Source organism: Oncorhynchus kisutch, linkage group LG10 (genome assembly GCF_002021735.2).
Source record: "Oncorhynchus kisutch isolate 150728-3 linkage group LG10, Okis_V2, whole genome shotgun sequence".
Classification (NCBI taxonomy): domain Eukaryota; kingdom Metazoa; phylum Chordata; class Actinopteri; order Salmoniformes; family Salmonidae; genus Oncorhynchus; species Oncorhynchus kisutch.
In genome coordinates, this window is record NC_034183.2 from 50198067 (window position 1) to 50222059 (window position 23993).

The 23993-nt window shown below is 43.0% G+C and overlaps 1 protein-coding gene across 2 annotated transcripts in view; it reads right to left on the bottom strand.

Annotated features, from left to right (window-relative positions):
- Positions 1–21404, bottom strand: part of LOC109898306 (neurabin-2) — a 69467-nt gene extending 48063 nt beyond the window's left edge. The window contains exons 1-2 of one of the 2 annotated variants that reach the window (XM_020493238.2): positions 21244–21404; positions 16820–18350 (exon numbers count right to left, since the gene is read on the bottom strand). In XM_020493238.2, coding sequence (XP_020348827.1) covers positions 16820–18283 — 1464 coding nt within the window. In that variant the 5' untranslated portion in view covers positions 18284–18350; positions 21244–21404. Of the gene's footprint in view, positions 1–16819; positions 18351–21234 lie in introns of both variants that reach the window. The other variant, XM_020493237.2, reaches the window with a different exon arrangement.
- Between the last annotated feature and the right edge of the window lie 2589 nt (positions 21405–23993).

Sequence of the window (23993 nt, forward strand, 5' to 3'; positions counted from 1 at the left end):
ACCCAACCAAGCAGCACTGCTTCTTGACACAATGCCCATCCAACCCCGAAGCCAGCCGCACCAAGGTGTCAGAGGAAACACTGTACACCTGGCGACCGTGTCAGCGTGCACTCCACCCGGCCCGCCACAGGAGTCGCTAGTGCGCGATGAGACAAGGATATCCCCCCCATGGGCCTCCTGAACTCGAACCCAGAATCTCTAGTGGCACAGCTAGCATTGCGATGCAGTGCCTTAGACCACTGAGTCACTCGGGAGGCCTGAAGGCTAACTATTTTAAGGAGAAATTATAGGAAATGTTTTTACGGGGAATTACTATTTTTGCTACAATGAGAGCCAAGAGGCACTGGGTAGTCTATTAATCATTATTACACAATTGTTTCATTGTAACCTTGTGATGACAGGGATGTAAAAGGGTTACTAACTTACATCCCAGCGGAATTCAGACCCTGCAACGCCCAAAATGACACTCCAGCCTCTTAAATCGATGTGGCACAAACAATCCATTCTCACCATCCTCCTCTAAATGTCAGACTCCGCTAACTGGGAGACACAGAAGAGATCACTATGGACGTTACTCAAATGAAGATAAAACAAGTCGTGGCTTATGGCAGTCAGTGCTTAAGACACTGCCTATTCTTGGGGCTATAAAACAAAACACAGCCTTGGATTGAACGTCCACAGTCATACGGTTAAATGCTGTTCCCATCTCACCCCGACGGCAAGGCACTCAGACACACGCTATAATTTTGTTTTCTAAAAGCACAGGATCAGCACACCTGGATGGAGAGCATGTTAAGAGCCTCGCTCAAGGGGCCTAACGGTAGGGCGATGTCTTTTAACATGTGTTGAACCCAGCAGGCCTCCAGTGGCATGAACAATTCCCACATTTTTTGCACTGCCCGGCCCAGGGTTCAATCCGGCCACCGAAAGGTCCAAGTCCTTAGCAGCTGGGCTACCCACTGCCCATGATGCATGTACAAAAGCTGTGTGCGCTTGACAATGTTTCCCTGTGACCTGGCTTTGTGTCAGGCTTCTGACTGTGACAGCACCTGAAAGTAGATTTGTTTTGTGGGGAACATGCTGGAGGTAGAAGAGATCGGAGTAGGCCTACGTAGAACTGCAGAATAAGTCCTGAGGGGAAAAACAGAGTCTGCTTGCTGTCAATGCCTAACCTGTTTCGGGTTGTGATTTAACCAAGCCCAAGTCAATATTTCATAACACCATATCCTATAAATCGCCGCTTTAAATCAGGCGAGTTACTGTGCCATTACAGTCAGCAGCCGAATAAATCCTGGGAGAAGTAGGATGTTAAATCATCACATGGAGTGCTGAAGCACAGCCAAGACCAGTTCATTTGAGCCCATACACTGACTGGGGGTACAGTACAGTACATCGCTGAAGTTAGAGCGTTTGTGAGGTTGTGTCTTGTATAGTAAGAATGCCTCTACTTCCATAATGGAGGTAGAGGTCTACATGACTACCAAGATGGCCACCTCAAGGCCAGGAATAACATTCTTCCTCCCTCATTCGAAGCGCGTTTCAGTTCAGGTTCTAGTCAGGCATGAGCGTCCACAGAGGAGTAGGCTCTCTCTAACATGAAGGCACGAAACAAAGGCGATACAGTAACCGTGGATGAGGAGCGTCACAAACCAGTGGTTTTCCAGTGGGCAGAAACAAACAGTAGACTCACACCTGTGTCGAATTACATTGGCTTTTATGGGTAACGTTGAAGTCATGATATATCCTCATTTGTTCCAAAGCTTCCACCCCCCCCCCCCCCACAAATTCTGAAGAGCAGGCAATTCAAAAAGTATCGGAGTGATGGAATGAGGTTCGCAGATAATTAGGATCAACATGAGCTATCATTCACACCGCCAGAACACTGTTGGCAGGCTGGTAGAGAGACTCCCAAGGTTAGGTTAATGAACCAGAACAAATACAAAAGCATCTGTTTAAATTGAGTTAAGGCCATTGGTAATACAGTAACTGTTCTGTATGAGTAATATTGTCTAGAAGTGGCATAGAAAGAGTTAAAGAAAAACCAGCCTGGAAAGTGGAGAATAATAACATGCTGTTTGTGAACAATACAATTGGAAGAAATGGAACATGCTCTCTGTCCCGTTCCTGTTCTTGGAGGTTCTACTCGGAACTCAGAAGCAGTCCTCAAGAATTCTGCTAATAACTCCTGCCTTTTGGATGCAAACCGCTGTCGGCAAAAGAGCAAACACGTCAGACGGCGGCACAAAATGTCTGTTGTGGCACAATCTGTAGGTAAAAATACCACCCACTGTGGAAACAAAGAACGAAAAAGCTATGCTGTAATTCTGAGGTGTGAACTGGCACAATGGGACTCACGGCATAGCCTATTTCCTGTTGAATATTTGGGAGAAAGGCAGATTTTTTAAATAATCCTTCTCTCCAAGGGAGAGGGGAATGGCAGACTGAGGCGAGGGAGGGAAAGAGAGGGAGGTCTGCTGTGCTGCTCAGACATGCCATTGGTATTGTTCTCCTCCTCTTTAATACTATACACCCAGTTTCTCCAAACTCACTGACACAAAATACACACAGCTCACCATTCAACGCCATCACACAGTCCACCCATAGACATATGGAGAATCGATTTAGACCACGTGTCAAATTCGAGGCCTGTGGACAGGATCCAGCCAGTGACACATTACTATTTGTCCCGCGCAATGATATAAGTTGTCAATTCATTTTGGGCCGCTTCAATATGGCCCGCGTTGCGCCGCAGTACAAGTCACCGCCAACGTGCTGAACGCCAAACAGCAGTTCATTGCCACACACACACACACACACACACACGAGCCAGCCAGCGCACTGTATCATATCATCACTAACCGCACTGAACAAATCTTCTACCAGACCGAAATGTTTAAAAGTTGTTGTCGCTAAATGTCCATGCCTACAGAAAATGTCATCTTGGTTGTCAAAAAGTTTAAAGATAAAGGATTTACACGGGAGTATGAATTACAACAGGACACACAAGGGAGTATAAATTAGTCATCTACTTTATGAAATAACAGCCTGATTGAATTCACCGATGCCCGCGCAATGTCAATTGCGCTGCTATCGTGTGTCACATTTACCGCTCGCAGTGGAGGGAAAGTGTAGACACATCACAGTCCTAGCTAAGGTTCTAAAATGTTGCAGTCTGGCTTCCCCTGGTGACTGGTCTTATAGGCTACTAACTAGCTTAACCCAAACAATGAGTCACGAGAGGTTCACCCTTTTGACATTCTTATACAAATGACATTATCGGTGTCATCATCAGGTGGTGACGAGGGGACCGGAACTGGAGACGTTAAGACTTCCTGTCTACTGACACTATTGACACCCTCCCCCCTCCTAAGCCTTAGGCAACATTGTAACCAAGGCTGCCCGTTTAAGACTATAAAAAGACCCGTCATGGAATGATGGAACTTTGATAACGATCAAAATGTGAACAGAAAGGCTGCTGACTGAAGAGCACAGTCTGCATCGGAAAGATAAGGGCATCTGCGTAATGGGGAGAGAAACAGAAGAAAATATCCACGTTACGGCAGCGTGATGTCTATGGTACAGTATGTCCACCTAACCTAAGTGGCCTCCAGACCTGCCCCCCTGCAGCGCCACCCTAGCATCCTGACACAGGGAGACGTCTTTAAATAACCCCGCACGGCAGTACAGAGGCTCTAAGAATCAAGCAGTGGATTATGGGAACGTTCAGAGCGGTAGACCTCTATTTATAAACACTAGGGCGTTCCGCTAATCTGTTTCACTACTTAGACTGTGGCACTGTACAAGACAATGGACCAGGTTATGGGACTATATACCGCTTATACGCCGATGCTATGGATAGATGTTGATGAGAAGGTCATTTGTTCAAATAAGTCATTTCCTTTGGAATGCATGTGCTAGATCTACCAACTGAGACGACATACCCCCCCACCCAGCCCTAGGGCTCCCGAGTGGCGCAGTGGACTAAAGCACTGTATCTCAGTGCTTGAGGCGTCACTACAGACATCCTGGTTCGATTCCAGGCTGTATCACAACCGGCCGTGATTGGAAATAGGGCGGCACACAATTTACCCAGAGTCATCCGGGTTTGGCCAGTAGGCCGTCATTGTAAATAAGAATTTGTTCTCATTAACTGACTTGCCTAGTTAAACAAGGTAAAAAAAATGTTTTTTATTAAAAGATGCATCAAAAACAGTATTATTACTTACACAATCACGGTAGCTGGGGGTTAGTTGGACACGAATAATCTACCAGATGTATTGAAGGATGTCAGCTTGTAATACTACAGATGGCAGCCAGTTTTAGTCAACGTGAGGAAGGTTAGACATTGACCTGTTACAAGACAGTGTCTGCAGGTTCAGATCCCTGCAGACACTAGTAGCCTACAAAACTCACTAACTGCCTGGTACTCAGTACTCTATTGTCCCTCTAATCACTCTGACATCAATGCAAATGTAATCGAAAATCTAATAATCACTTCATGAGCTCTTGTTGCGGAACATTTCTATTGGCTATGCAATTGCGTGAGAAAACAGAGTGATGGCCTCTACTAAAAAGAGGAGGATCCCATCAGCTTTCTATATGCTAGGAATACTATATTTATTTCTCAACTTTCCTAATATTAAGTACATTTCTTCTCTTTACAACAGGAGTACAGTGCCTTGCGAAAGTATTCGGCCCCCTTGAACTTTGCGACCTTTTGCCACATTTCAGGCTTCAAACATAAAGATATAAAACTGTATTTTTTTGTGAAGAATCAACAACAAGTGGGACACAATCATGAAGTGGAACGACATTTATTGGATATTTCAAACTTTTTTAACAAATCAAAAACGGAAAAATTGGGCGTGCAAAATTATTCAGCCCCCTTAAGTTAATACTTTGTAGCGCCACCTTTTGCTGCGATTACAGCTGTAAGTCGCTTGGGGTATGTCTCTATCAGTTTTGCACATCGAGAGACTGAAATTTTTTCCCATTCCTCCTTGCAAAACAGCTCGAGCTCAGTGAGGTTGGATGGAGAGCATTTGTGAACAGCAGTTTTCAGTTCTTTCCACAGATTCTCGATTGGATTCAGGTCTGGACTTTGACTTGGCCATTCTAACACCTGGATATGTTTATTTTTGAACCATTCCATTGTAGATTTTGCTTTATGTTTTGGATCATTGTCTTGTTGGAAGACAAATCTCCGTCCCAGTCTCAGGTCTTTTGCAGACTCCATCAGGTTTTCTTCCAGAATGGTCCTGTATTTGGCTCCATCCATCTTCCCATCAATTTTAACCATCTTCCCTGTCCCTGCTGAAGAAAAGCAGGCCCAAACCATGATGCTGCCACCACCATGTTTGACAGTGGGGATGGTGTGTTCAGGGTGATGAGCTGTGTTGCTTTTACACCAAACATAACGTTTTGCATTGTTGCCAAAAAGTTCAATTTTGGTTTCATCTGACCAGAGCACCTTCTTCCACATGTTTGGTGTGTCTCCCAGGTGGCTTGTGGCAAACTTTAAACAACACTTTTTATGGATATCTTTAAGAAATGGCTTTCTTCTTGCCACTCTTCCATAAAGGCCAGATTTGTGCAATATACGACTGATTGTTGTCCTATGGACAGAGTCTCCCACCTCAGCTGTAGATCTCTGCAGTTCATCCAGAGTGATCATGGGCCTCTTGGCTGCATCTCTGATCAGTCTTCTCCTTGTATGAGCTGAAAGTTTAGAGGGACGGCCAGGTCTTGGTAGATTTGCAGTGGTCTGATACTCCTTCCATTTCAATATTATCGCTTGCACAGTGCTCCTTGGGATGTTTAAAGCTTGGGAAATCTTTTTGTATCCAAATCCGGCTTTAAACTTCTTCACAACAGTATCTCGGACCTGCCTGGTGTGTTCCTTGTTCTTCATGATGCTCTCTGCTCTTTTAACGGACCTCTGAGACTATCACAGTGCAGGTGCATTTATACGGAGACTTGATTACACACAGGTGGATTGTATTTATCATCACTAGTCATTTAGGTCAACATTGGATCATTCAGAGATCCTCACTGAACTTCTGGAGAGAGTTTGCTGCACTGAAAGTAAAGGGGCTGAATAATTTTGCACGCCCAATTTTTCAGTTTTTGATTTGTTAAAAAAGTTTGAAATATCCAATAAATGTCGTTCCACTTCATGATTGTGTCCCACTTGTTGTTGATTCTTCACCAAAAAAATACAGTTTTATATCTTTATGTTTGAAGCCTGAAATGTGGCAAAAGGCAAAGTTCAAGGGGGCCGAATACTTTCGCAAGGCACTGTATAACCTACCTGGCTGGCATGAAAAGGAACCACAGGAAAAGCGCCCTCCATTTCCCTCTGCCCATTCCCAAAAGTTTTCACACATATTTTATATAGTATATGTAAAGACAAGATTGAATCAAGAACAGTCTGATGGGTGACAATATTAGCCTATCACTTGCAGTAAGGCAAGAAACAAGTCTTTTTTTGCAACTTTTTCAAATCATTGTTGCACACCTCATGTAGCCTAGCCTATAGGCCTATATGTTTTGATTGGGTTTGTATCACAACTAAAAGTAGCCAAATAACTTCTTAAAATTAAGTACATTAAATCAGCTTTACAATGGGTTTAAAGCCTAACTGGCATACATACATACACAGCACAGGTTTTTCAAGTTTGGGGAAGATAATTCTCACCATAAAAACGCACCTTTATAATAAAAGCATAACATGCATAATCACATTTGTGGTCACGTTTGAGAATGGTGTTTTCCCCACTAATGGGGCTGCAGGGTAGCCTAGTGGTTAGAGTGTTGGACTAGTAACCGGAAGGTTGCAAGTTCAAACCCCCGAGCTGACAAGGTACAAATCTGTCGTTCTGCCCCTGAACAGGCAGTTAACCCACTGTTCCTAGGCCGTCATTGAAAATAAGAATTTGTTCTTAACTGACTTGCCTAGTTAAATAAAATAAGAATTAATTAATTAATAAAAAAATGGAACATTTGCACTTATAGCCTACTGCCATGTGCGCATTGCTGCGCTTATAATGTCAAGAAATAGCCTAATAGTTCATCAACATTCAAAGCTAAATGTTCTGATCTGTTATGTCAGCCTCATTGCTTAAAAAACATTTTTTTTGCTAGTGGTTGTATTAATCTGCAATCTATCCCATCCCACAACTGTCTCAGACTATGTTTGGAATACTTCTTTCTCGCACAGAATAGATAAACCTTTTTACTAGGGGGTTAGTAGATTGACATAGGCTAGTGCTTTTGCTGTTCGTTAGGCCTACTCATCTTGTTGGCTGACGAATAGTACGTGGACAGTTCTTCCAATATCTTCAATATGCACCTCGGAATTGAATAAGGTTGCGTCCCCACAGTCATGTCCCCAACTTCACCCTAAACTGCCCCCACCTTCCCTCTCTACTGCTTCCTCCCTTTGAGAGGATAAGAGGGGCCGCCCAAGTCTGTCTGGGATCAGGAAAAACTTAACAGGGTCACTCTCTCACAAATCACACATGCAAGGATGGACAGAAACAAACCCTCTCATCCACATACAAATACTCAACCACACTTGAATAGGCATTGTCGTGTCTTTGGCTATGCCGGATTAAGTGATATGACATGCTATTCTATGTAAAAACATTTCTCCGTAATTAATATCACCTGATTGAGCTAATCATGCAAATGTAATTAACTAGAGAGTTGGGGCACCACAAAATAATACTTATAGAGCTGTTATCCTCCGAATAAACTCTTAAAGCCCTAGTAATATTTTACATCAAGAGCAGTCAATATTAATCGTCACCTTAATTCAGTCTCAACCAAGAATTTACAACTTTCAGATATCTTCATGAACCCTGGCTAACAAGTTGAATCAGCAATACAACATTGGGTTTAATTATTTATTTACTAAATACCTAACTAATCACACAGAATTACATATACAAATAATGAATTATATAACTTGATTACAAATGACGTCATAAAGGAAAACATCCCTAGCGGGCGGAACAGATAAGACAGCTGGTTACACAAAAGAAAAGGGCTGGGTTTGAGTGAAAGAGCGGGAAGACTGTGCTATCGTAAATACAGTACCTTATGCATTCTAAATTACCGCCCATTTGGAAAAGGAAAATGCAATAAATATTTACTCTGAGCTGTAGGTTGGTGGTAGTTGGAAGGCCGTGTTGCCAAACCGAGTCCTTTGAAGAATGTCTCTGGTGGTCAATTGGATACGTTGTAGTAACGTCATTTTGTGATAGACGGGATACTCTGTCTGTTCCTTCCTAACCCTCGTTTGCAGCTGCTGTTGCTAGCTCAACGGCTAGGAGGTATCACTTCATTAGTGAATAAGAGTTCAAAGTCCATACCATTCGTAACCAAAGCTCACGCTGATGTTGGCTTCGTTCTGTAGTTATTATCTGAAGCATTCTGACATCGGACCGTCGTCCTCACATCCTTGGAACAGGAGGTTACATTTTCGTCAAGGCTTTATATAGCGGACCGAGAAGGGTGTGTCTGAAAAGTTTTATAACCCATGACTCTTCACAGGGGCGGGCCACTGATTGAGCAGAGCCCTAACCTTATGAAAACCCAATTATCATATTTTAGAAGCTAAAATCATATTTCATCCCATCACGAATAATTTCATATTCAAAAATTTAAATTGAACAACAATTCCATGTGAATCCGATAACTCTGATGTGTTGATTTTCCACTGTAGAGTTTATGTCATCTTATCATCTTATCACTGACATCATATTCATTAAGTACCACTGCATATGTTCAATTGGTCGGATTACCAGAATATAGTTCATTTCCCCCCACCTTCTGATGTTCCCAGAATCTCTATGTTAACCAAGGGGTTTGCAAATGTAACCTCAGTAGGGTAGAGTGGAAAAAGGGGGGGGGGGAGAGGTCTTTATGACTGTCATAAACCTACCCCCAGGTCAACGTCATGACAGCATGTACACAATGAACATGTGTGCGCATATAAACACACAGTTTGGACCAACTCACAGAGCTGTCAGTTTATGCATGTACCAGACTCTCACTGATCTGAGATTGGGCAAATTATTTTACAGGGTAAATTGACTGAGAACACATTTTCATTTACAGCAACGACCTGGGGAATAGTTACAGGGGAGTGGGGGATGAATGAGCCAATTGGAAGCTGGGGATGATTAGGTAGCCATGATGGTATGAGGGTCAGATTGGGAATTTAGCCAGGACACCGGGGTTAACACACCTACTCTTACGATAAGTGCCATACGATATTTAGTGACCACAGAGAGTCAAGACTGTTTTAACGTCCCCTGTGAAAAACAGCACTGCCCTGGGGCATTGGGATATTTATTTAGACCAAAGGAAAAAGTGCCCTCTACTGGTCCTCTGGCCCACTTCCAGCAGCATCTGGTCTCCCATCCAGGGACTGACCAGGACCAACCCTGCTTAGTTTCAGAGGCAAACCAGCAGTGGGATGCAGGGTGGTATAACATAGGGGACTGAAGGAATGTACTGCCAGCCAGCTGACACAGACAAACAGCGAGAGGGAGAGAGAAAGAAAGCGCAGGGGCTAACATGCCCTAAATGCAGAGGGACTTGGTGTTTATTCTCAGCTCTCCACCATGGAAAGTAAAAATTGTGTCTGATAAGAGTGACAGCATGCCTGCTTAGAGGAAGAGATGGAGCATATATTAAGTTTGCATGTCATATTACGGTGCTTTCACTGAGGTATGAATGCCATATCAGTCTGAAAAACCTAAATAATCAACCACTGAGAAGAAAAAGCAAAGGCAGGCCTGAACAGGTTAAGAGTAGTAGCAGCTGAACTTTTATAAATAATATCACCATAATCAAGAACAGATAAAAAAGGTTGACTAAATAATCTTCTTCCTACAGTTTAGAGAAAGGCACAATCTGTTTCTGTAAAAAAAGACAACTTTAAATCTCATCTTCTTAATTAACCAGCTCATCTATATGTAAAAAAAACAAAAAGTCAAATCCATATCAATCGAAATGCGGGAACACGTTCGATTGGAGAACCATCTAACGAGGGAACGTGTCGTTAAACTCTCATAAGAATGTTTCCGATTAAAAACAACATGTATTTAGTTTTGCCCATATTAAGTTTTCAATCAGCAAGGGATTCCTGCATAGCTATAAAATCTGACTGTAGTTTTAAAAATGCCAGATCAACATTCGGGTCAATAGCATTGATAATATAGTATCATCCACATATAGATAACGTTTTTTTTAAAGTACAGATTGACCACTATAAATAGTGAAGAGAACAGGTCCCAAAATGGACCCCTGTGGTACACCTTTATGTACATCAAGAAATTCAGACTTAGTCCCATCAATCACGATAGCCTGAGTTCTGTCACTAAGATAATCATGAAACCATGAACAGGCGTCAGAGCTCAGGCCTATTGAGGACAACTTATTCAATAAATGAGCATGATCAACAGTATCAAAATCTTTGGGCAGGTCCACAAACAAAGCAGCATATTTAATTTTAGTGTCTGAAGCATTGAGAATATGATTAACTAATATGGTTGCTGTAATAGTACTACGTCCAGGCCTGAACCTGACTGGTTTACATTCGTAAATACATTTCTCAGTTTAAAGAAATAGCAAAGTTGTACATTTACCAAGGATTCAAGAATCTTAACCATACAAGGAAGCCTTGAAATGGGGCAATAATGATTAAGATCACTACTATCCCGCCCTTGTGGAGTGGCAGAACAAGAGCTAATTTCCATACTTTTGGAATATATCCTGACAACAATACAAATAAAATTTAAAAGTGGGTTTGAGCCAACAATGATGGACGCTGCACACTTAAGCAGCCCAGGTTCCAATTGGTCGGCCCCTGTGGATTTCTTGTTGTCTATTGCTAGAAAAGCATCCAGGACTTTCTTTTCTGTAAATAGCCTAAAAGAAAAGCTTTGACTATAATTTCTCTGATCATTCAGCAAGTTTCCCCAATCAGCATCCAGCCCAATATCATTGTGAATAGGCTTACAAGTAGTTATTTCAAAGAGATACCCGCTGAAATCAAATTATGATTAAATGCATCAATGATTTTTTCCGTAATGAGGCCAATGTCTGAATTTAATTTGTTATAGTGCACTACTTTTGACCAGGTCAGTGCACTATCTAGGGAATATGGTGCAATTTGGGATGCAGACCTCCAGTGACCCAGAAACTCTGGAGCTGACTGAGAGGAGAATGGACCTGCCTGTTCTTTCCTTGTCTATGCAAAAAGGACAACACGGGCAATTCAACAAGTCATCTCCATGGACTGCTGAATGCCTAACTGAAATTCATTCTCTTCACGGAGTGCCCTCACCTTGGCTAAGAGAGGGAGTCAGTCAGTCACCCATGGTACGGGAATATGAGTAAGTATCAGGCAATACTGCAGACAAAACAAGACACTCATATACAGCACAGTTTATCAACAATGGAAGCTGACCGCAGAATGAACTCCCAGGTGCAGTAAATGTGTCATGGTTAAGCCACACCCTTGGTTGAGTTAAAGCCGTAACATCATAACAGGGTCGATAGGTCAGAAAGGACACTTAAGATGCTGAACTGTCGTCATCTGTTCTTGCACAGGTCAGATCAATTCAGTGTAACATTCAAAAGTGCAACAGCAATGGCTATGCAGAGATAGGTGGTCTAGTAGACTTAACAAAATCAAACCTTCCACTCTACACTGATGGACTAGCCTATCTGATAGCGCTCTATCCTCCTCCACTGAGGAATAAAGGGATATTGCTTGCTGTGACAGCAAAGTCATGGCATGCCACTACACGTGTCACAAGCGGTTGTGCTTAAGGGTGGCCTACTGCGAAGCAGTCAATCCTTTACCAGGATTACAAGGCTGTGCTGCAAATCTATTGTGCCCTAATCACAATCATGAAATCTCAGACACTCACTGACTGAGAAGAGGTGAAGATATATTTTAAAGGCAAAAATTGCGACTGAAAATCCCTCTCACATAACATATCGTTACAGTGATATGGTGGCTGCCCGGTTGGTTATCATGCTGTGCATGGTGGGGAGATGAAATCCACACTACCTGCTGGTGGCATTTAATGGCAAGTCACCAAGGGACAGGAGAGAAAGGCCATTGGCATAACCATCTGACATTTCATAATGACGACATGCAGTAGCCTAGAGCTAATCTCTACCTACCGACATTTTAAGTAAACAATGTAGTTGTGGTTCAGACTGAAGCCCATGAGAACACCTGGCCTATACCTGGCAGGAAATTACATATCATTGGAGCAGCAGTCAGCATTAGGAATTTTTTTAATCAATTTTCTACGCCCGGCTTTTTTGAGATACCATGATATAACATACAGATCTCAGAGGAATTAAGCTATGGAATGATGAACCCGTCTGGTGTCAAGGCAGGAGGAACAAGTCTATCCTGCTGTCAGGACTACTGGGTAGGCCCTCAGTGTCAAGCAAAGTCATGAATGCTGACCAAGCCAAAAAGAGATTTCACAAGTTGTCAGTCACTTAGTCATACTTAGAGCAGCTCACACAGTAGTGTTCTGCAGTATTTATTATTGAACCTTTATTTAACTCGGCAAGTCAGTTAAAGAACAAATTCATATTTACAATGACGGCCTAGGAACAGTGGGTTAACTGCCTTGTTCAGGGGGAGAACGACAGCTTTTTACCTTGTCAGCTCGGGGATTCGATCTAGCAACCTTTCGGTTACTGGCCCAACACTCTAACCACTAAGCTACCTGCTGCACACGCTGTTCTGGATACCGCTGCGGTGTTCAAACAGCTAGACCAATAAGTGGGACTGATATCCAGAAGTCAAAACCCAACACACAACATCTAGCTATTAGCTTCTATCTCTGATGCACTCCGTAGAAGTGTTGGGAAGTATCCAGATTTTCATACCGTTTCTGTACACTACCGGGGTATACGGTTATACCGGCAGTGATCACAAGACAGTGCACACATCTTTCCAGATGTAAAAAAAAGTACTGTCTTGAAAGAAAATGTTTAAAAATGCTAACAAACCTGGCAAATTGACATAGCGGACGCTAGCTAAATGCTAACAACCGCAAGAGAACGTTAAACTAATTGCAGGGGAAAAGACACCCCAGCTCACGAAGTTGTACAACTATCTCAAAATGTTTGCTGTAAGCACAAAATAAATAATAGACAGCAGGGATCTTGATCCAGGAGGGGATTGATTGTCTCTGCTGTAACCAAGAAGCTTGATCTTGCAAGCTAGCTACTTATCTAGAAAGTTAACAAAACAAATGCATGGCTGGAGCCCTGATCTGGAGAGAATGTGTTTGGCACATCTTAGATAGTTAAACTTGATCACCTCTCTTGCACCTCTCTTAAATAATGATTTAATAGTTAAAGTTTTCATAACAATTGTAAATCAGTATTTTAGGATTTTTTTTTAACCTTTATTTAATCTTTATTTAACTAGGCAAGTCAGTTAAGAACACATTCTTATTTTCAATGACGGCCTAGATTTTCACCTTGTCGGCTCGGGGGATCCAATCCTGCAACCTTACAGTTAACTAGTCCAACGCAATAACGACCGTTGCACTCCACAAGGAGACTGCCTGTTACACGAATGCAGTAAGCCAAGGTAAGTTGCTAGCTAGCATTAAACTTTATCTTATAAAAAACAATCAATCATAATCACTAGTTAACTACACATGGTTGATGATATTACTAGATATTATCTAGCGTGTCCTGCATTGCGTATAATCTGACTGAGCATACAAGTATCTAAGTATCTGACTGAGTGGTGGTAGGCAGAAGCAGGCGCGTAAACATTCATTCAAACAGTATTTTCGTGCGTTTTGCCACCAGTTCTTCGTTGTGCGTCAAGCATTGCGCTGTTTATGACTTCAAGCCTATCAACTCTCGAGATGAGGCTGGTGTAACCGAAGTGAAATGGCTGGCTAGTTAGCGCGTGCTAATAGCGTTTCAAACGTCACTCGCTCTGAGCCTTGGGGTGGTTGTTTCCCTTGCTCTGCATGGGTGACGCTGCTTCAAGGGTGGCTTTTGTTGTTGTGTTCCTGGTTCGAGCAAGGAGAGGGACGGAAGCTATAGTGTTACACTGGCAATACTAAAGTGCCTATTAGAACATCCAGTAGTCAAAGGTTAATGAAATACAAATGGTGTAGAGGGAAATAGTCCTATAATAACTACAACCTAAAACTTCTTACCTGGGAATATTGAAGACTCATGTTAAAAGGAACCACCAGCTTTCATATGTTGTCATGTTCTGATCAAGGAACTCAAACGTTAGCTTTCTTACATTGCACATATTGCACTTTTACTTTTTTCTTCTTTTGCATTATTTAAACCAAACTGAAAAGTTTTATTATTTATTTGAGGCTAAATTGATTTTATTGATGTATTATATTAAGTTAAAATAAGTGTTCATTCAGTATTGTTGTAATTGTCATTATTACAAATTATTTTTTTATTTTAAAATCAGCCAATTAAATCGGTATCGGCTTTTTTGGTATCGGCGTTGAAAAATCATAATCGGTCGACCTCTAGTACATATCTACCTCAATTATCTCGTACCCATTGCCACCGACTAGGTACTGCTACCCCTTTTACAGTTGAAGTAAGAAGGTTACATACACTTAGGTTGCCGTCATTAATACTCATTTTTCAACCACTCCACAAATTTATTGTTAACAAGCTATAGTTTGGCCAGTCGGTTAGGACATCTACTTTGTGCATGACAAGTCATTTTTCAAACAATTGTTTACAGACAGATTATTTTACTTAATCACAATTCCACTGGGTCAGAAGTTTACATACACTAAGTTGATTGTGCCTTAAAACAGCTTGGAAAATTCCAGAAGATGACGTCATGGCTTTAGAAGTTTCTGATAGGCTAATTGAAATAATTTGAGTCAATTGGAGGTGTACCTGTGGATGTATTTCAAGGCCTACCTTCAAACTCAGTGCATCTTTGCTTGACATCATGGGAAAAATCAAAAGAAATCAGCCAAGGCTTCAGAAAAAAAATTGTAGACCTCCACAAGTCTGGTTCATCCTTGGGAGCAATTTCCAAAACTCTACAAACAAACAAACTCTACAAACAATAGTACGCAAGAATAAACACATATATTATGTGGATATATTGAAGCAACAACTCGACATCAGTCAGGAAGTTAAAGCTTGGTCGCAAATGGGTCTTCCAAATGGACAATGACCCCAAGCATACTTCCAAAGTTAAGGACAACAAAGTCAAGGTATTGGAGTGGCCAAAACAAATCCCTGACCTCAATCTGATGGAAAATTTGTGGGTAGAACTGAAAAAGCATGTGCGAGCAAGGAGGCCTACAAACCTCACTCAGCTACACCAGCTCGGTCAGGAGGAATGGGCCAAAATTCACCCAACTTATTGGGGGAAGGTTGTGGAAGGCTACTCCAAACATTTGACTCAAGTTAAACTATTTAAAGGCAATGCTACCAAATAATAATTGAATGCATGTAAACTTCTGACCCACTGGGAATGTGATGAAATAAATTAAAGGTGAAATAAATCATTCTCTCTAGTATTATTCTGACATTTCACATTCTTAAAATAAAGTGGTGATCCTAACTGACCTAAGACAAGCGATTTTTACTAGGATTAAATGTCAGGAATTGTGAAAAACTGAGTTTAAATGTATTTGGTTAAGGTGTATGTAAACTTCCGACTTCAACTGTATATAGCCAAGTTATTGTTACTCATTGTGTATATATTATATGTTTTACTTTATTATTTCTCTATTTTCTTTCTCTGCATTGTTGGAAAGGGCCCCTAACACGGAACCCAAACTGTTTGCGCACGTGCGCCATCGTGCATGAATGTATTTTGTCCCCCCACACCAAACGCGATCACGACACGCAGGTTAAAATATCAAAACAAACTCTGAACCAATTATATTAATTTGGGGACAGGTCGAAAAGCATTTAACATTTATGGCAATTTAGCTAGCTTGCTTGCACTTGCTAGCTAATTTGTCCTATTTAGCTAGCCTGCTGTTGCTAGCTAACTTTTCTTCTCTTGACTTTTTATGCGATTGGCAACTTTCATAAATTAGGTGCATTGCCGCCACCGACCTTGTTCGTCTTTCAGTCACCCACATGGATATAACCAATGAGGAGATGGCACGTGGGTATCTGCTTCTATAAACCAATGAACGGATGGGAGAGGCAGGACTTGCACCATGATCTGCGTCACAAATAGAACTGACTTCTACTTTAGCCCTTGGCAACGCAGACGCTCGTTGGCGCGTGCGATGTTGCAATAATTTAATAATATAGATTTCTACATTTATTTTGCGACGCAAGCGGTGTAGTCAGCCTGTAAGTAAGCATTTCACTGTTAGTACACACCTGTTTACAAAGCATGTGACTAATAACATTTGATTTGAAGATGGAAGGAAGCATGTGGATGCTGACCTTTGCACAGGCTTTCACAAGTTGTTTTCACCAATACAGGAAATGCTAAGTCATTCAATTGTGTCAGTGTAGAGAAAATAGGCCAATGTGGGGAAAAAAATGGGGCAGTATCAACCAACACCTACTATGGCTTCTACACAAATTAATCAGACAGCATAGTATTCTGAATACTACTGTCAAACAAATAATAAAACTACTCAAGTACTATGCCTACAGGTAGAAATAATGGTCTACCACTACAGACATCTTCTGATCTCCACTTCAGACCAGCATTGATGTCTCTTCCCTTATCATCTCTTGATAAACTGTTCGTCATTTCTACCCACCTGAACCAGAGACTCACCTTTATTGGTCCAGTGCTAAAGCAGATCTTCCTGTTCTCCGGCGGTGCTTCCTCCTCGGCAGGCAGTCCCGGGACCTCAGAGCAGCTCGACTCTGGCTCGTAAGGCTCATCTTCCTCCTCCTCATCCTCATCCAGCTGGCTGCCGCCGGAGTCCTCTCCGATGCCGCTGTACGCGCTGATGTCCACCAGGTCGCCCTCTGAGTAATCATCCTTACGAGACTCCTCCTCCAGGCCATCCTCTTCCTGTCCCTCACACTGGGGCCCCTCCCCAGGCTCCTCCCTGTGTCCCCTCTCTCCCTCCTGGCGCCCTGCCAGGTCGCTGGGGACCCCAGGGGCCTCTCCATTTTCCAGTGAGGCATGGACCTCGGCCTGCACCAGCCGGCTCCCTGCCTCGGGTGCGGAGGAGTCCTCCTGGTCCCTGGGTATGGGTTCTCTGCTAGGCTCGCCTCCTGTACTTGAGCCCCTGGCTTCCTTCCCTCGCTCCCTCTCAGACTTGGCTTCGGTAGAAGCAGAAGAGGTCCTATCCCCTGTTTGTGTACTTCCTGAGGAGCTGTCATCGTTTCGGGGAGCTGCTCTGTTCCTGGGGCTTCTGGGGGAACCCTCCTGGTCCAAGTGTTGGCTGCTCCCATCCCCCTGACTGCCTGGGGGCAAGACTTGCACCTTCCTGGCGATGATTTTGGAGTTGAGGCATTCTGCTGTTTTTACCGGAGTGGGGCTTTCTTCTCGGGAGGGCAACGGGGACGTGGAGGAGGGCCGGTGCAGGTTGTTCCTCAGGTCCCCCTTCTCGAAGACGGCGCTAAGCTGGCTTACAGTGGGCGACACCGCCTCACCGGCTCCCCCTACCGTATCCAGGCAGTCCAGAGACTCCGTGCTGCCGTTGAAGCGCACTACCACGTCCAGCCGGCTGTCCTGGACAGCGGACGAAACCGGACGCTCCTTCTTGAGCAGGATGCGGTTGGTGGCCGACTGCTTCTCCTGCAGCTGGCGCTGCTCGAAGATCTTCCTCGTCTCCTGCAGCTTGGAGTACCCTGCTGATGCCCCTCGGGACCCACCAACTTTGCCGCCCTTGGGGTCAAAGCGGTTGACACGCTCAGAGACCGTGGCGCCCAGCTTGAGCAGGGCGCTGTGGTTCACATCTTCGTTGAGGCTGCTGGCCCTGGGCAGGGACAGCCGCACCGCCTGGTCATTGGCCTTGGACGGGTCGTCCTCGTCGCCAGGTGACTGCATTTGCATGAACATGTTCTTGATGCGGTGGACATTAGAGCCGTACTGGCGGCGCCCTCTGCCAGTAGGCCGCGGCGGCTTGCCATCCTTGGCAGCGTCGTCCCCATTGGCTGCATTGTTCAGAGCGTCGTGGGCCTGCTTCAGAGCCTGGATGCCCGCCTCGTAGGCGTTCCTGTGGGGGGATGGGCTCCGGAGGGTGGAGCTGGCACTGCCCGCCGATGGGGGTTCAGTCTTCATCATGGTTAATCAAACTGAGCCACTGAGACTTGGAAGTAACAGCATAGCTCCTCTGTCTGTCTTCCTCCCCCTGGATGAGAAAAACAAACAAAACTACTCAATTTCACCTGAGGGAGTCTGCATGCACATTGGGTAGACAGACACAAATGCAAGGACCACATTGAGCGATAGCGGGGAAGAGAGAGTGGGTTAGTGAAAACCAAAGGGAGATAGCAATTCTGCACATGAGAGAGGAAGCGAAGAATGGATAGAGGCTTGAAAAGGAGGAAGTTAGATGCAAGATAGAGAAAAAATAAAAAGCTACACACGTGGGTGTGAGGGAAGTTTACTCTGACGTAAATAGGGAACAGTCTTGGGCACAGAAAATCTATTCACCTACACTTAAGGAGAATTGCAGTGAAGGATATGAGATATACATTATATGACTAGTCTAGGGTTTACAACAATAACACCAGATTGCAAATTGGAGTAGGCCTGGCAGAAATCCAACTTTTGCTGTGTCCCTTAGTCATTATATAATTTGATCGCTAGGATTTTTATCAGCTGCCTTAAGATTTCAGGTCTCACCACCGACAGCAAAAGCTGCTGCAAAGTAGAAAGACACCTCTTTAAAGTTAACTGTATTACAATAATCCTCATTCATGCAATCAGAGCCATGAGTCTGGCTGAGAGAGGAATACAAATCCAATGTCTTTAAGCTCACTCAAATACACTATTTAACCAACAGTATATGGACACCTGCTCGTCAAACATATTATTCCAAAATCATGGGCTTTAATATGGAGTTGGTCCCCCCTTTGCTGTTATAACAGCCTCCACTCTTCTGGGAAGGCTTTCCACTAGATGTTGGAACATTGCTGCGGGTACTTGCTTCCGTTCAGCCACAAGAGCATTAGTGAGGTTGGGCACTAATGTTGGGCGATTAGGCTTGTCTCGCAGTCGGTGTTCCAATTCATACCAAAGGTGTTAGATGGGATTGAGGTCAGGGCTCTGTGCAGGCCAGTCAAGTTCTTCCACAGTGATCTCGACAAAACATTGTTGTATGGACCTCTCTTTGTGCATGGGGGCAATTGTCATGCTGAAACTGGAAAGGGCCTTCCCCAAACTGTTGCCATAAAGTTTGAAGCACAGAATCGTTTAGAATGTAGTATGTTGTAGTGTTAAGATGACCTTTCACTGGAACTAAGCCCGAACCATGAAAAATAGCCCCAGACCATCATTCCTCCTCCACCAAACTTTTCAGTTGGCACTATGCATTGGGGCAGGTAGTGTTCTCCTGGCATCCGCGAAACCCAGATTCATTCCTCGGACTGTCAGATGGTGAAGCGTGATTCATCACTCCAGAGAATGTGTTTCCACTGCTCCAGAGTCCAATGGCAGCGAGCTTTACACCACTCCAGCCGACGCTTGGAATTGCACATGGTGATCTGACGCTTGTGTGTGGCTGCTCCACCATGGAAACCCATTTCATTAAGCTCCTGACAAACAGTTATTGTGCTGACGTGGCAGTTTGGTACTCGGTAATGAGTGTTGCAATCAAGGACAGACAGATTTTTACGCGCTATGCGCTTTAGATCTGTGAGCTTGTGTGGCCTACCACTTCACGGCTGAGCCGTTGTTGTTCCTAGATGTTTCCACTTCACAATAACAGCACCTACAGTTGACTGGCGCAGCTCTAGCAGGGCAGAAATTTGACTAACTGACGGTGCCAAGTTGAAAGTCACTGAGCTCTTCAGTAAGGCCATTTTACTGCCAATGTTAGTCTATGGAGATTGCATGGTTGTGTGCTCAATTGTATACACCTGTCAGCAATGGGTGTGGCTGAAATTGCCAAATCCACTAATTTGAAAGGTTTCCACATACTTTTGTATATATACTGTAACTCAGACCATGTAATAGAATAAATATGCCTAATTGTTGTTGCAAATCATGTAAAACATATCAAGCTGGACCATGATTATGCAAATAACAGCCACAATGCCTTAATTCTTCAATCAGCAGCACTGCATTGATCCAGCTTCCTGTTATTGTATATTAACACTTTTCTAATTTTATTTACAAAGAGAGCACAGTATCCTGCTACCACTACACATAGGCCTATGTTATGAAGACTGCTGTAGCCTACATGTCATGTATGATTTCAGTTGGATTTAAATATGCCTACTGTCTATGATGAGAATCTATGCAACATCAGGCCTAATTGAAATCGGACAGAGAATCCGGATATCCGCATTTGATCGTTGCTATTTCCATGAATGGAATAACCTATTGCAACAGCCTATATGAATTGATGGCACAAAAGGTCCTCCTCTACAAAACACGAACACAATCTACCCGTAGTTCTTTAGGCATAGAGCATGCTATTTTGTCAGTGACTCATCTTCTCGGCGTATAGACCATTCCGTTATATTGACACAAAATAGCCATTTTCTCAGCTACAGTCCAACAACGGTACGATACATTGTACCAGGAAACGACAAGTTCCAAATAGGTACTCTGTAAAATGTAGCAAAGTTTGTCTGATGTGCAACGGAGCATCTAAAATGAACACATCATGGACTGTCATGTTATGATAGGTTTTTGTTGTGAGGAATAGCCTACCTGGCAGACAGACAGTTAGGATTAAGGAGCGCTTTAGTTTAGTCTGTTCGCTCTAAACGCTGGCACTACTCAACAAACTATGTCTACACAGGACATTTATTGTGGAATACACTTTCATTAAACATCCCCGACAATAGCCTATGAGCGTCCGTCAAAACAACGTGTTGTCAAAAACATTAGGACCCTGCGGAAATGAAGGGCCTCGAACACCTCGCTTGCATGATGGCTGTATGTCGCTTCCTGCATCTTCTGCAGTCGGAATAACAGTTCTCTTTCTCTACAAAACGGGCAAAATAAAAGCAACGAAAAAAAGGAAATGTCGTTACGTCTTTACTAAGGTTTGGTTACCGTACCTTGCTCACCGTGTTTCACAGAGGTTGGTTCAAGTTACGATCGGTCTATTAGAGAATCCATTGTGTCCACGTTCTGTTTTCGCTTCTGATTCCCCCGCGATCGTAGCGAACTGATGATGCCTTCTCTCTCTCTCTCTCTCTCACTCCCCTCCATCCTCCCCGCCAACAGCATATGGCATCACAGGCAACCTTAACCCTTGATGTAGAGCAAAACAAAATAGACTTTTAGATTCCCTCTATTTTATATTGTAAGAGACATGCCACTCGTATACCTATTGGCGACAAAAAAAATAGGGACAACAATCGAACGGTTAGGCCTATGGATTATTTATTAGCCTGCTAGACCTGTGGGTTTATAGCCGATTTATAGCCGATTCAACTCAACTCCACGATTTATGATTGAGTTGAGCGGCGACTCGTGTGGGCGGACTGGAACTCCGACGTTACTTGAAAGGACGTTTCTATAAAAAAAAAAATACTAATTTCAGCACACAAATAATTACAAATTACATTGTTATGTATAATTGAGTTTATAGCCCCTTATAGCGCAAGACCATTAGGCATGCTGGTGACCGAAACGTCAAAAGCTACACTTTCAAATAGGTCGATCTGAAATAAATTCAATCAAAGTATGGCCCAATGAAACGTTACACACATCATAAAAGGTATCATTAAGAAGAGTAAAATCAATACTGGTTGTTAGGCTGTTCCTTGGGTAATGCAACAAACATGTGACTGTCGGCAGCGACCCCGTGAGGAAATCTGTGATCACACAAGAAGAACAATGGTTTATGGTCACTATTCAAAAGCAATCACCACATTTGACAAAAACACAATTAAATATTTTTGACGGGATGGTACGCTAGGCCTGTATTACTATTTGCGTGTTATGTACAGTGCACAGCAGTGTACACAACAGCCAGTGGCACTTCTAAATGGCACCACTTTCCTTTTGACACATCATCATAGGATTATCCACCCGCAATTATTTTTTTTGTCAGATCGTTTATGCGATGGTGATGTGTGACGAGTGTGACGAGTTTCTGTTCATTGGTTTGTAGTCAAATTTAAACAATCCTTTGAAGAATGTCCCACTTCCATGCAAGCACCATTTGCCACGGGCAGCTGCTTTTTTTTAAAATGCTGGGATAAATAGGATTTCTCTTGAGCCTAATACCTTATTCCTAGATTACAACAAAAATCTCTTTATCGTTTATGGGTTTAGGGGTTCTAAGAAGGCCTAATCTAGATGAGATCTTTTGTCGAGTTTATCGGATAGGCAACAGGCGTTAAAGTGCCTTTTCATTACATTAAACATATGTTGTTTAGAAGTGTGTCCATTACCCTTCATTGATGTATACTGAACAAAAATAGAAATGCAACAATTTCAACGATTTTAATCAGTCAATTGAAATAATTTTATTAGGGCCTAATCTATTGATTTCTCATGACTGTGTAGGGGCGCAGTCACCCACTGGGGAGCCAGCCCAACCAATCAGAATTCGTTTTTTCCCCCACAAATGGGCTTTATTACAGACATAAATTCTAGTCAGTTTCATCAGCTGTCAGTGTGGCTGGTCTAAGACTATCCCACGTGTGATCCCACGTGTGAAGAAGCCACATATGGAGGTCCTGGGCTGGTGTGGTTATACCTCATCTGCGGTTGTGAGTATGGTTGGACATACAGACAAATTCTCTAAAATGACATTGGAGGCGGCTTTTGGTAAGCAAATTAACATTAAATTCTCTAGCACAGCTCTGGTGGACATTCCTGCAGTCATCATGCCAATTGCATGCTCCCCCAAAACTTGAGACATCTGTGGCATTGTTTTGTGTGAAAAAACTGGCCAGGTAGAATCATTTTTGGTTCCAGGTAGAACTCTTTTGGGTTCCATGTAGAATCCTATGGGGAAACCCATTAAGGTTCTAGATAGTGTATTTTTTTTCTCAGAGTGTAGGCTACTTGCACATATAGACTTATTTAGAATTTTCTGCCTTTATTTAACTAGGCAAGTCAGTTAAGAACAAATTCTTATTTACAATGATAGCCTAACCCGGCCAAACTCTAACCCGGACTACGCTGGGCCAATTGTAAGCCGCCCTATGGGACTCCCAATCATGGCCGGTTGTGATACAGCCTGGAATCAATCCAGGGTCTGTAGTCACACCTCTGGCACTGAGATGCAGTGCCTTCGACCACAGCGCCACTCAGGAGCCCTAATGTATTTTAATTAAGGTATCTTTTGAAAAGTGGATTATTATCTCGATGAGACTAACCTGGTAAAAATGAATGAAAAATGAGGAATAAACCAAGCCATCTCTTAAAATGCAGGCCTATCCCACTGAGCATTATAATAACATGCAGGATTAAAGAGAAATGTGTAATCTATGAGGGATGTCATTGTGTTATGGTTCATAAATTGATAGAGTCATCAGTTTGCACTTGGAGACACTTTGGAAAGTATCATGTCATAGGTATTTTTATGAGACGAAAATATAGGCATCTTTTCATAGGCTCTTACCATTGTGATTTGCTCACTCACCCTCTATAGAAAGAATACCATAGGCTTTACAGTGCATTCGGGAAGTATTCAGACCCCTTGACTTTTTCTACATTTTGTTACGTTACAGCCTTATTCTAAAATAGATTCAATTAAATGGTTCCTCATCAATCTACACACAATACCCCACAATGCCAAAGTGAAACCAGGTTATTAGATATTTCTGCAAATGTATTAAAAATAAAAAACCTTATTTAC